Raw genomic sequence first — 13,338 nt, forward strand, 5'->3', positions numbered from 1 at the left:
CATTGTGGATGGAAGTTTTTCATCAAGGCACACAGCGATCTGTCTTACCATGCTTGTGGTTGGTGTGTTGTGGAGATCTTGCACGGGGTACGATAAATCAAACTCAGATGTTGTTACATCCCTTCCAAATGTGCTATTAATTTGTTTTTATACGTTTGCTCCAAAGCCCTATAGGCGGTGCAGATCGTTTTCTGAAAAAAAAGATTTTCTTCCTCATCCTGACGAAGGGTCATATTGTGGTTTTGATATTTAAGAGTATAAAAAAGGGTTTAATTGGGTCCTGAAAAACCAGAGCAGAACGGAATGGACAAGTTGTATTTTCCTTCTATTTGAGTTTTGGCACAGAAATTTTGTGGTGGAAAATAGGAAATGTCAATGGGAAGGAGGCTGGGGTGAAATGGTGTAAACAAATTGAGAAGAACGTGAACAGATGAAGGAATGTGGATTTGCTTTTTGGGATGGAGAAAGTTAGGCTGAGAGAGAGGGATTGTTCGGGGCTAGCGCCTGGCGTGGAGTATTGTTCATCCTTCTCTTTGGAGCTGAACGACACAGGAGAGTTTCACACGCCACTTGCGGGCATCCTGCTGGGCAGCCCCGGAAGGGGGCCATTGCAGCCGGCAAACAAGGCTTGGCCATCGGGATAAATTACTTTGAATGAAAGGCTCTGTGTTTGCCGTTTTTCCCCTCTTATTCTGAAAGGAGGCAGAAAAGGAAAGAATTCAACCTCAACCGCAGGTTGTCGGATTCAATTCTGGAAAAAAAACTTCGCCTTCCAAGTCGCCAATTAAACTCCTTCCCCCCCAGACGCCCTGCGGACTCTACACCCGCCTCTGCCGGAATACTCGGCAATTTTGTTGTCCCGTGGAGACGTGGTGGTTTGCGATGATTGTTTACGGACGAGGTCCTCATTTGTATACGCAAGCTCCTTGAAGTCCAAATTGGTGTGACCAAATGTGGAAAACACTGGGCTCCTTATACTCACGCTGGCAACTCCAGCTTTAATCTAATAATTCCGCCGTCGCCCCAAACCGGGCAGTTTTAACGTTACGTCGAAATGTATGCCAGGTTAAAGCTGTCGGGCGAATCCCTCGATGCCGTGTCGTTTTCTAACTGAATATTGATTGCAGAGCTGGGACCTCGGTTCCTGCTCTTCTCATCCAGGCAAAGCCCCATAAAGCGAGTTAGCGCTTGCCCACATGGAATAATCTCTTCTTATTACATTTATATCCTCATAGTGAGTTCACATTGGCAGACTTATCTGGCTTTTGCAGCCGCTCCAAGACGTTTAATGAAGAAAATTGCTCATGTGCAAAATCCATCTTTGCTTTGGAGCCTGCAGAAAAGACAACTGTTCAAATAGATGATTGGAGAAGGCTAACCTGCGTGTTGTCATCTTTCAATTGAGGTTCTTTTGAAGACTTGATAACTGCCAGTTAAAAATAGGCATCCAGTTTCGAGCCATTTTTAGATTGTTGCAATCATTTGTGCTTGGGATGGAAATTTTAACCGAAGGGGCCTCAGTATGGAAATCCAAAATCTGGAAGTGGACAAAATCATGGTCAGGTCTGCTTCTCTGTCTTTCATTCTGTTCATCTCGTAAATCGACATGATTTCTTCCCCAGATTGACTCGAGTCTTTCATCACCCAGTCGCAGAGTAAAAAAATTGATGAATTCCAAAGAGGAGAGGGGAAGGCGTATGTTTTGGCACAGACTAGTGCAACTAGTGACTCATGTTGCAATCCCAGTCTGACTCTGCACTGGAGCCAATCCAGCCAACATTATTTACAGACACACAAATAATAGAAAGGCATGAATTAGCAGAGCGTGTCCATTGTGGGCAAGTGCGGCTGGAAACGGCAAGTCGTCGCACAGGCAGAGGTTTCAAATTCCTGACATCTATTGGTTCAGCTCGACCTGATCTTGGGGGGTCGACTACTTGGGATTTGCTTGCTTCCACAGTAGAAGATGTGTGTTTTAGGTCACGTAGTGTGTGTTTTGAGGTTTGAAACCCCAGCTGTTAAGATGTTTGAAGAACTTTGTCAGTAGCTACCTACATGCAAACTTTTTATTGTTCATTAAATAAAAGGCTGACACTCTTCATTTACTTGTGGGGAAGTTTAATGATGTGTTAGATATATATAACTGTATATTAGGGTGACTGGAAAATTGGTTTAATTCAGGTTGGACTTTTGGATTGTATGTGTTTTCTTCTAGTGGGTGCTCTTGTCTTTCTTGGAAGCCACCAAAGCATTTGGCTGTTTGGGTTGCCGTTATATCATACTAGTCTGAAGGCAGAATGACGAGATCGCGACTCAAACTCACTGAGGTTCTGGACACATTGAAGTTCTGATACTTGTGTGCTTAGCAGAGGCCCTAGTTCGGGGGTAAAGTTTTTGGATGTCTTTTGGTTGTGTGTGTGTCAGTGGGGGGTGTCATCTGTCTGACAATCTGCGGATTAGGGTGAGCTTGGACACCAAGTGCTCGCTCAGCACATTACCCACCAAGTATGGAGTTTGCAGCCAGAGGCAAAATGCAGAACACTGCTGTGATTACATTGTCAGAACTTGCACGCACACACATGCGGACTATATTTTGGTGAATATGAAAATATTTTCTTTCTTATAAGGCAGAGATGCATGTAAACATTCCAGATTCAATACGAAAGACACATCACACATTTTAATGGCGCTTTATGTGGTTTAAAACCATTCAGCTACTGCTTCAATTTCTGTTCAAAATGGCCGACAACCAATTGGGAGCTTGGTCACAAACTGATAACCACCGACATGCGTTACCTTATCGTTTTTAAACACATTTCAGTCCCTGCCAACTTTTATTGCAATTTGTCACCCGATTTTGTCAAAAGTGTCATTCTTTCCCAGCATTTATCTGACTGCTATGACAGTCACGGTGCTGCCTCAGCAGGTCTTGAACAAATAGATAGACTTTTCTCTCGCTTTCTCACTCTATTCCCTTCCTCTCAGGCTTCACGCAGAGTGCTGGTTTCTCGCCCTCACCTCATAAAAAGACCACATGAGGCTTTCCTGTTCACGGTTAGGACCACCAGACCCGTACTTCCTTATCTTCCCGCTTTACGGCTAACACAGCAGCCATTTTTTTTAAGGAATTCAACAGCACCATCTGCATCTTCATTACCCTGTGTCGTGTTTGTTGTCTTTGCAGTTCACCATCAAGGTCATCAAGCCATTACAGTTCTGCTTGTGATACTTTTCACGTAGTCTGTCTTTTGTCGTGAGAACATTCCAGAGAATATTCAACTCGTATAAAACTGAATTGTTATTTTGAATATAAAATGTGTATGTCTGCTGATAATTGAACTCTTGGATAAAAACAGTCGTCACATAACTATTGTGCTCCTCACAAACCATCGCAGTTCTTTGTTTATGTCAGAATTATGTTCTTTCTTTTTCCTTTCTATGTTGGTCTCATTCTGTCTGGCTCTCGCCTCTTCAACAAAGTGCCAGCCAGAATGACCGGCAGCCGTCCACTTATCGGCGGCCAAGTCAGTGTTATGTTTGAACTGAATTCAGAGCCAGTTATGGATCGTGTGTGTGTGTGTGTGTGTGTGTGCGCGGGTTTTCAGTACCGGACTGTATGCAGTTCTGGTCATTTGGTTTCTTATTTCAACTAATAACCTCTTTAGCAACAGGGCGATAAATCGTTCTAATTATGGTGTTCTTGTTCCTTTCAAGAGAAGAGAGGAGGTATCCCCCCACGTACTTCTTAGTTGCACTTTGTTAACTGACACTTGTTCGGTTGTTTCTGTACTTTCTCTTATGTGCTTGAATGAATCACCGCACATGACTAACACGGCAATGTGTCTCTGCATTGAAGTTAGGCTGGAGAATGTTTTGCCATGAAAGGTCGGCCAACAGCAAGGCTGGAAATTGTTTGCCATCAAAGGTCGGCCAACGGCAGTCAGAACAAAAAGACACACCCTCCCGCTGAGTTATAAGAAAGTGATTGAATGCCACTGTGTGATAAGAGTTTTAATGAAAGTCCGAGATGAGCAGGTGTGAAAAGAAAACCCGCGTTGTGTGCGAGGCCGAGGGATGAGCTTGTGATGATGAGCCTGTCCAGAAAGATTTTTAGTTATGCTTTGAACATTTGGCATCGACTCAGAGCTTGTTTGTCACTAGCACATTCCCGAGTCCCCAAACCGAATCTTTTGGAGTGAATTCCAAAACCTCCGAACCTCTTTCATACACTTTGTTGAGCAAGGCTCAACTTGCCGCTGCTGTGGTTAGCGGCCGGCTGCACTGATGCAGCCTGACCTATGATGGGTAAATTAGTAGGTGTAGATGAGCCAATGGAGCAGAAGAACTGGCTCGTTTAGCATCTTACAGTCATGTCAGCGTGGCAGAGCCCACAGAACCACAGGGAATGTCGTGAATGTGTTCTTTGTGGCCGCCATGGAGAAACTTAAAAGTACCCATATGTTGTCATAGAGTGTAGCATGGAGTTAAAATAGGAACAAAGACCCTGGGAAATGGAATGTTCACTTATTGCAGTTGAATGGAATTAATGTTTTTTAAAGCTGCAAATTCAGTTATGTATAACCCGGGAATTGTTTCTGGACGGTTTCCCGTAAAGTTACAGTCACTAACTTTACAACTAAACTGGACCTGTCAGCCTACCTTAGATTTTTGTGTTTTTACAATTCGAGGTATCAGGAGCAAAACTGGCTCGTTGTCTTTATAGTCCCACAAGTGAAATTCAAGAAATTGATCTATTGAATGGAAAAATACTCCAAAGCATTTTAGTTTAAGATTTAATAGTGATTAATTAGTTCCATTGATGTAACAAAATGTCTATTTGGTTTGGATCGACGCTGAGCTTCTGTTTCCAGCCCGCATTTTTCCACTTTATGAAAATATTACCAGAGTTTATAGTTTTATGCGTCCTCATAAATTGTGGTATTTGTTATTGTTGTTCAGAGTTTCTTTCTAGGTCGTTATTTTGCGTTGTTGTGTCAGCAGTGTTGCAAAGTGACAAAGCACAAACACTATGAAGTGGCATTCCAGTCGGATCCATTGTGATATCGGACCACGTGGATGTTTCAGGCTCAACAGTTGCCGGGACACAGTTGCTTCAACTACGCCATTACGGCAGCGTAAAGGTGACCAAAAGGCATTCCCATCTCGTTACTATGTCAGGTGACCCAATCAACCGTCCTCTATTTCTTATCACTTTTCGAAGCGTGACACTTAAAAAAAAAAAAAAAAATGTCGTTCAGACCCTCCAGGTAGTCTCCTGGGCGGTCGGCGGCTAATTAACTTGCAGCCTTTTTTTTTTTTTAGCTCAAAGCCTGCCCCCCCTCAAGCTCGGCTTACTATTGTGTGTTTTGGCCCCACCATTCTCTCCTCCATTCCTCACACATGTCAATTATAACAACTGCAAATTCTTTTTGGTGCGAGGTGTGGTGTTCGGGTGAGTTTTGCGGTATTATTTGCTTGAGATGTGGGACCACCTGTGCTGTTCCACAGCAGGCCTGTTTAGACAGTTTGTGGCTGAAACGGCGGTGGATCCTTGGTGGCCTTTGTTTTCTTTTTCCCCTCTCTGACGGTTCCCGGTTACAACACACGGAGAAGCTTCTGGCAGAAGCAGCAGGTGAACGCAGAGTTTAGTCGGCAAGTTGCCTGACGACCAAGAAAGAAGAAGCCTTTGTGTAGTATGTTGAAAGAAACACTTTTGCCTTATCCAAAAGACAAAAGCTGTTATTTTCAAACTCAGACATCAACGACAAGAAATGGAAGATACTTTGAGGGATCGTTGACAGTTTACAGGCCATTAAAGTAGCACAGCCCATGACTCTGCTGTACATTCACGATTCTATATTCTCGTAAAGACTGAATGGAGGCTGAAAACGTAAAGCTCGGTGTCTCCTCAAAACGGGGCCGGCATGTGATTTGTTATCTGTGGGATGAATCGGAGGTTAGTCATGCTGGTTGCCTTCAAAGCAGCACATTGCCATGCCTGGCAGCTGCATGCTGATTCTGATCCCCTTCCAAATGTGCTCCTTCTACTAATAATCTGTTGGTCTGGAGTTATAAAAAAAATATGTTTTATTTATTTTATTTTATATGGAGCTGATCACATATCTGTGTTGAGGAATTAGTTTCGGAATGTTCCTAATTTTATCACTTAACAACGAATCTGACCACTATTTATTTGCAGTTTTAGGTATTATATAAAATGTGTGTGGTTGGGGGCTATAAAAGAAATTTAAAAAAAACCTAATTATTCCACATTAAGTAATAATGAGCAAGGAAACTCTGGAATTAGGGTGTTCCCTTTTTCTCCATCAGACAGAGAGGTCTGTAAATCAGGGTCAGCGAGGAAGAGAAGGTGGGGAAGGGCTGGAAATAAGACGGACAGCTTTAGGGGAAGTGTGATGAAGGGATGGTGAAAAGAAAGGAATGAGAAGAAAGAATGGGGGACTAAAAAAGAAAGAGGCCATTAATTTAGTGCAGTGGGAGGGATCTGAAGGTTACTGAGCTCTCTCTGCCAGGCCCTCCTGGGTTGACTGATGCCTTTGTGAAGGGGCCAGAAACCGCATGCACACACGCACACACACACACACACACACGATCAGACTCACACACACACACGATCAGACTATCCAAAACCATCCATAAAGTATTCCACTGAGTTTGTTGCTAAATACAAGCTAGCTTCATCTAACTAGGTGGTCATTAATGTACTTTCAAATAAACATTTATGCCTTTCCCAGAATATGTGTGGGTCACTTATTTCTATGATTCTAATGGACATGAGGCTCCATACTGTACAGTAATGTAGCCACAATAGCATTTTAGCTAATCGTACACTTTATATTTAGCGAGAGACCCTTAGCTATATTTTGTTACATTTTTCCAAAACAACATAACCAAGAAATAACTTCATTTAATTGTTCCATACCAACACCCTCATCTTATTTAAAGACTGAAACAAAACAACAAATGGTCTGATTTATTTCCTTAACACAACATATGCATCCGATTTTCTTGTAAACTTCTAATTTGTCTGAAACAAGTCGATCTCTTTCTCCCTAGAACACGTTTTGCACTCGTGTTTTTGTTGTACAGAGTTCCAGAAATGAGGAACTGTGAATAAATCAACAGGCGTGCTACTTTAGAACGATGTTATCTCCGAGTTAACACGACAGTGCTTGTTCAAACTGGCAGACACGGGCTGGATTTGATCTTTCTGAGAACGCAAACTACCCGAAGCCGTGTTACACATGGATGTTCCATCACACGTGAAATCGTAGCCGTGTCTCGTAACTTGATCCGTGTGTTTGTTTTGGTGCCTAGCAGGAATCATGTAATGTATTTTCTTTTTATAAAACATTTTAAAACTTCTGACCAGTTTTAATATTAACTGCCAACCATTTTATTGTGAGTAAGAATATGCAAAAAATCTGAATCAATTTTTTTTCTTTCTGTGTGTAGGAGTTGAGGGCAGTGCTGAGTGTTCCTGTGGGAGGAACCACTTCACGTGTGCCGTCAGTGCGTTCGGCGAATGCACCTGCATTCCGGCTCAGTGGCAGTGCGACGGAGACAACGACTGCGGGGACCATAGTGATGAGGATGGATGCAGTAAGTTTGCCAACTCTTTTTATCTCATCTCACTCCCATTTCCGCTTCTTTACTTGACCCGTGTTTCACGGAATATCCCGTTTGCAAAACACTCAGAAATAATTCGAGGTCAGTATTAACAATGAACGCTACACGTTTTTTGATTTTGAAGAAACGTACACACAAAGTGGTTCTAAGACAAAGTTGTTTTTTTTGCACTGGTTTGTACTTTCTTTCTATTCTATTGTTACATTCCATTTCAAACACAAAGCTGGCACTTCTATAGTTTCCATTTCAAGACTGCAGGTTTTTTTTTGGACCATAAGGTGCAATAAGGGGCAGTCTCAATGAACTCATTTTGGAAATTTTCATATAAAGCATGCACCTGTTTTTCTTTTGAAAAAACAAAAAGGTTTTATGTGTGCTCATAGTCTGAAAAAAAAATCCAGCAGACTTTTAACATGTACCAATTTAAGCCTAGCCTGCATGGTGCTAATTTGACGACTGGACTTCTAAATAATGCCAGAAAAGAACGCATGTGCCCGGGCAGCCGTTTCCTGCATAAATAGGAAGAAAATAATAAAAAGACCAAGTATAATTGGGCCCATATGGATCCCATCATCACCAAGGGAAACACTGAACGGTTCATTGGTCCAGGCAGCCTCGTATTTCTCGTGCAGAAGCAAGCAGAAGCACTTTGCATCCGTGTCTGTGACCTTGCAGTACAAGTGCTTCACGAACATGTCAGTCGTCAGGAGCGGGATGTCCTCTCCGTTTCTAAATGTTATGTAGAAATGCAAAAGGTCAATGTAAGCAATGTGGAAAAAAAATCTTGTTGGATTCTTTGGGTGTGATGATCCTCTGTTTCCAGCAATCTGTCTTGTCACATCAAATGATTTCGAAACTGGCAGATAGGAGACTAAGTGTTATTGATCTGCAGCCAGTTCAACGTCTGATTGCGGCCGTATTGATCCATTGTGCGATGCTTATTGGAGGAGACACATGGATGCAGTCAACAGATATCAAAGCATGTAGGGGGTGGGGGCCCTTTCCAAACCATTAGTACAGTTTGATCAGTACTCCCCCCATGTAGTTTGAGTGGATAGATTTTGTATGTACCACTACAAACCCTCAGTAGTAAACGATCCAGTTACAGTAGCGGAAATAAAAGTGTTGATTCTAATAATTCTGCTCACACTGTCCACGCTAACATATTTGATCTCTGAAGTCTTGTTTTGTTCCGGGACTGGATTACTGGAAATCAAATGAAATTTATGGTTGATTTTTTTTTTCTTTCTTTAAACAAAGTCGTTTCTATAACTCAGAAACAACAGGCATTTGTGACCGTGGGAGTGTAGACCCAAAATGACAACACACACACATTTGTAGTCATAAACACAGAGACGGCTCCACTCAGCATATTTCGAACAGTGCAATTGTGTGACGGCTGGAGACTTTCTTCTGAATTTATACATTGATGTCAATTAATCAATTTCTTAGAGAATGTCCCCATTGTTCTGCATCACACTGGAGGAATGTGGAGAAAGGAGAAGTCTATGAAGCTCCCTTTTGTAAACTTTGGATCTAATTACAACGTGGGAATCACATGGAAAAGGTCTAGATGTGTTTCCGCAAGTATAGACGTGAGGCTCTTTTTCCTCCAGATAAACTTTCATCGCCGTACTGAGACTAAGGCGAAAAGGAGAGTTGACGAGGGACTTTGAAGGACATTAAATTTCTTTTTAATAGGCATGCCTGTCCGTTGAAGTGAAAGACAGAGCAAATGACACTCGAGGAACACTAATATAGTTGATGGAGTTTCAAGGTGAGTAGAAAATGGCAAATGGCCTTTGCAGCTTGCAGTCACCTTATACAGTAGTAGGAAAGGAAACATGTCTTGTAAATCATATTAGGCATCCTCACTTAAGTAATAATTTAGCTTCATGTTTATTATTATTATCATTATTACCCTTCCTTCAACCCATCCATCCATCCATCCATCCATCCATCCATCCATCATCCGGACCACTTGTCATTATTATTATTATGCATTGGTGCAGTGATTTCAGAGTCCTAAAAGCAAACAACAATCTTGGCAGACTTGTACAGTAAACAGCCTGGAGAAAATGGAGGAAGTCAAACTAATGCAGTGTACCATTGTCTTTGGGCCACAAGAGAAATTCTTCCGGAAAATAAGCAGCACGTCCCTTTGAACTCTTCAATTACCCTCATTGTAGAACGGAAACAAGCAAATCAACTGAGACTGATTAATGCGTGTGTGTCCCATCTCTTATCTGAATTATCTTTCATGAACTCTTTCCAAAGTTCAATGTTATAAAGCATAACAACCCACACTGATTCGCCATGTTCAACACGGAATATGTGACTGAAAAATGGTTCAAGATTTATATATCTTTGTCAGTTTTACAGCACCTCCCTCATCGTTCTGCACATCATTCAAATTGATTTGGATTTATTTTGGTCACACTCCACTGATGTAAGCAGGCCTTGAGCTATGCTCGGATTCCCGCTGTGTTGAAAGTAGCTGAGCATGTTCAAGTGTAAATGCTTTCAGCTCCAGCTTGGGGGGACATAAAAGCAAAAGAAGATGGATGTCAAATGCAGCGTGTGGCCTCTTTCACTCGCAAATTGGAAAGCATTGCTATAAATATGAGCCCACTTCGACGCGGCCTTGCTTGTTTGCGGCATATTATGAACAGCCGCAATATAGTACCCAAGTGTGTGCAAATGTACTGATCCAGCATTCTGTGCTGCTGGTGTTTTAAAACACTGCTGGAGTAAAATCCCCACGCGGAAAGCGTTTTATGAAGCGGTGGAGGGGGTGCGTGCGCAAACACACTGCTCTGTCGGGTTTAACGCGCAGCATCAATTCAAGGAGGACCACTGTTGAAGATAAAAAAAATAAAAAAATGGGGAAAAAGACACTAGTCTACTTGATTTCTGACTACTCTTGAGTTTCTTTTTAGAGTGCAAAAGCTTGCTTTTTAAAATATTTCCAATGTTTGCAATTAATTTAATAGTGATTTTTAATATTTATTTTTGATTTACTTAACTGACATTTTTTACTTACATTGCATTTTAAAATTGTAAAAAAATACATGTATGTATATTTAATATTTATTTTTACTTATTTTTTGTGGTAATATTTTAAAATAAAAAAAATAGCCCCAAATAAATGACCACATTTGCAATTACTTCACGCAAACTCAGACCGTCTTAAAATATTTCTATTACGTCCCTTAGAAGTGTTCCTTAGAAACAAAATATGCAATAATTCATGGCGGTATATCTACACAGGTTGAAAATGTAAAGTGGTTCTCCCGGAACCATTGCCACATGTGGAAAAGTAGACAATGTACCAAAAAATAAGAAATCACCCCGCTGTCCTGGAATCCACCACTGCGCCAATCAGAAAGCAACTGGACCAGCAGGAGCACAACTGCTCCAAAAGCAGGAATGAAGACGATTAGGACCCCATCCCCACCTTCTCTGTCACGTCAATTTCTCACTTCAAACCTCCATCAGCTCATCTCAGCATCCTCTCCACCATCCCCTTATCATGCTTCTCACCTTATTTTAATCCAAGACTTTCTCATTTCTTTCTCACAAGGTGGAATTTTTCTTGCTTGGCTCAGCATGTTTGCCTTCACGTCCATCTACTTACCGCCTTGTATTTTTCTTTTTTACGTCTTTCTGTCTCGAGCTTTGATCGAAGCTTTGGAAACATTAGCATAATCCCCCCCACCTCCCCTCCCTTCTTCTTCTTCGTCCTCTACATGCCTCCGTTTTCCTCAAACCTAGTCTAGGCTGTTTTTCTTTCCGCCGCTTCTTCTTTCAGTATTTACAGCCTCTTCAGTAAATGAAGCTGGCACAGAAGAAAAAAAAATCTAGGCTGATACGGGCTTAGAAAGGAGATCTTGCACAAGCTAGTTTGAGCGGATTTCAAACGGGTTCTTCAATTTAGGATGTTGTTTTCATTTTAAACATAATTAGTGTGCTTATGTGGCGTTTTTTTTTTCCGTCACAGTTGGCCCAACCTTATTTTGAAACGCTAAATGGGTCAAAAGTACAAAGACAAAATAATAATGTTCAAACTATGTAGTAACAAAATAAAGTTACCACATCAACTTGGGTCCCAATATTGAACTCTTGATCACCAATATGGAAACAATTTGATATCTTAATTCATCCCCTGAGTGGTTATATTGTATCCAAAAATATCGGGGAAAAAATTGAGATGACAGCTATCGGCTCCAGTAAACATGATCCGGGTGGAGAAGATGGTTTTACTCTTGGCAACTTACAAGAGACTTTTTTTTTTATTTTGTACTCCTGCCATGATCTAGTATCAATACAGTTTGACAGCTTTGGCTTTTTGCTGTCCAAGAGCAAGCAAGGTCTGGCTCTTCAGCTCACAAATGTTCGGAATTCAGCCACAGTTTTAGGGGATTGTTGCCTTTGCAATTTCACGCTCCAAAACTATGAATTTGGGATATTTGGATTCATCCAGTAGTCTGATGACTTGGCTGCTTTTTTTTTTGTCCTAAAGTGCCCTCTGCTTCATCCATTGGCTATAATGAAATATATTGAGCTGTTCCCTCACCAGCTATATTTTCTTCTATTTTTTTTATTTCTACAATAATCATAAGCAGATGACTCAAAACCTGAGTCAACATTTTGAACTGTAAAGCTAGTAATGCAAATAGGTAAATGAAATTAAGATACGCATATCAAACTTATGAATGCTTTTATGGTTGGTAGAAGTCCAGGATGTCTAATAAAACACATCAAACACGCCGCCGCCACATACTCTGCCAAGAAGTATTCAGCCGGTAGTTCTACTCTGCCCTGCCAGTGTCAAAGTTTTTATGGCTGCTGACTTGAGCTGTCTCGAATCAGATAAGGGCGCTGTGTCAAGTCAGCCCAAGCACAGGAGAAGAGATCACATCGACAAAGGAGAGAGGCATTTTGGGGCTTTTCTGGAAACCAGCAATCGTTCCCACAGGAACAATTTCGGCTGCAGTACAACAGCCTCCAGTGCTCTCCGGGTAATTTTTTCCATTGCGGTTGAGCACTTTTTTTGAGGGGTGGGGATGGGGGACTGTATGCGCAAGATGCCACCACCAAATAAAATAAATAAATGAAATCAAATAAAAATAACGGGGGCTGTATGCACAAAATGCCCCCACCAAATAAAATGAAATAAATAAATAAAAATAGCAATAAATTTAAAAAAAATCTGTTTAACATTTCAAAAATTAATTTACAGAAAAAAAACTGCAACAATAATAGCAGCCACCCTAATTACACGGAATTGAAAAAGCAGTTCCATGTTCAATAGCTTTGTTAGGGCATAATTTCCAAAGCTTTTTTAATTCCTATCAAACAATTTTTCATTCATGCAATTCCTCAAGTTCTCTTCCTTTCAAACTAATAATCAACAATTCTATTGAAGCTCATCACCCTAAATTATATTTGTCACAATGTTGGATGTGTTCCTCAATCCGTGTGTGGAATAACATAATTCCTCCGTGATTAACGGTTTCCACGGGAGATGACAGTCATCTGCAGAAGAAATGACATTTGACGGACACATAAAGCATACCTTTCCTGAAAATCCTTCGCCTCCTTCTTTGTGCTCCTCCATCATTCTCGGGAGTCCACATCTGTTTTCTCCACAAGGTTTCCTTTCTTAAGACGTTGGCTTGATGTGTT

At 41.3% G+C, this 13,338-nt stretch overlaps 1 protein-coding gene across 3 annotated transcripts in view; it reads left to right on the forward strand.

Moving 5' to 3' along the window:
* Nucleotides 1–13,338, forward strand: part of lrp4 (low density lipoprotein receptor-related protein 4) — a 56,846-nt gene that overhangs the window by 16,475 nt on the left and 27,033 nt on the right. For all 3 annotated transcript variants that reach the window (XM_061275784.1, XM_061275785.1, XM_061275786.1), the window contains exon 2: nt 7,477–7,623. In XM_061275784.1, coding sequence (XP_061131768.1) covers nt 7,477–7,623 — 147 coding nt within the window. The remainder of the gene's footprint in view (nt 1–7,476; nt 7,624–13,338) is intronic.

The sequence above is a fragment of the Syngnathus typhle genome, linkage group LG4 (assembly GCF_033458585.1).
Source record: "Syngnathus typhle isolate RoL2023-S1 ecotype Sweden linkage group LG4, RoL_Styp_1.0, whole genome shotgun sequence".
Taxonomy (NCBI): Eukaryota; Metazoa; Chordata; class Actinopteri; order Syngnathiformes; family Syngnathidae; genus Syngnathus; species Syngnathus typhle.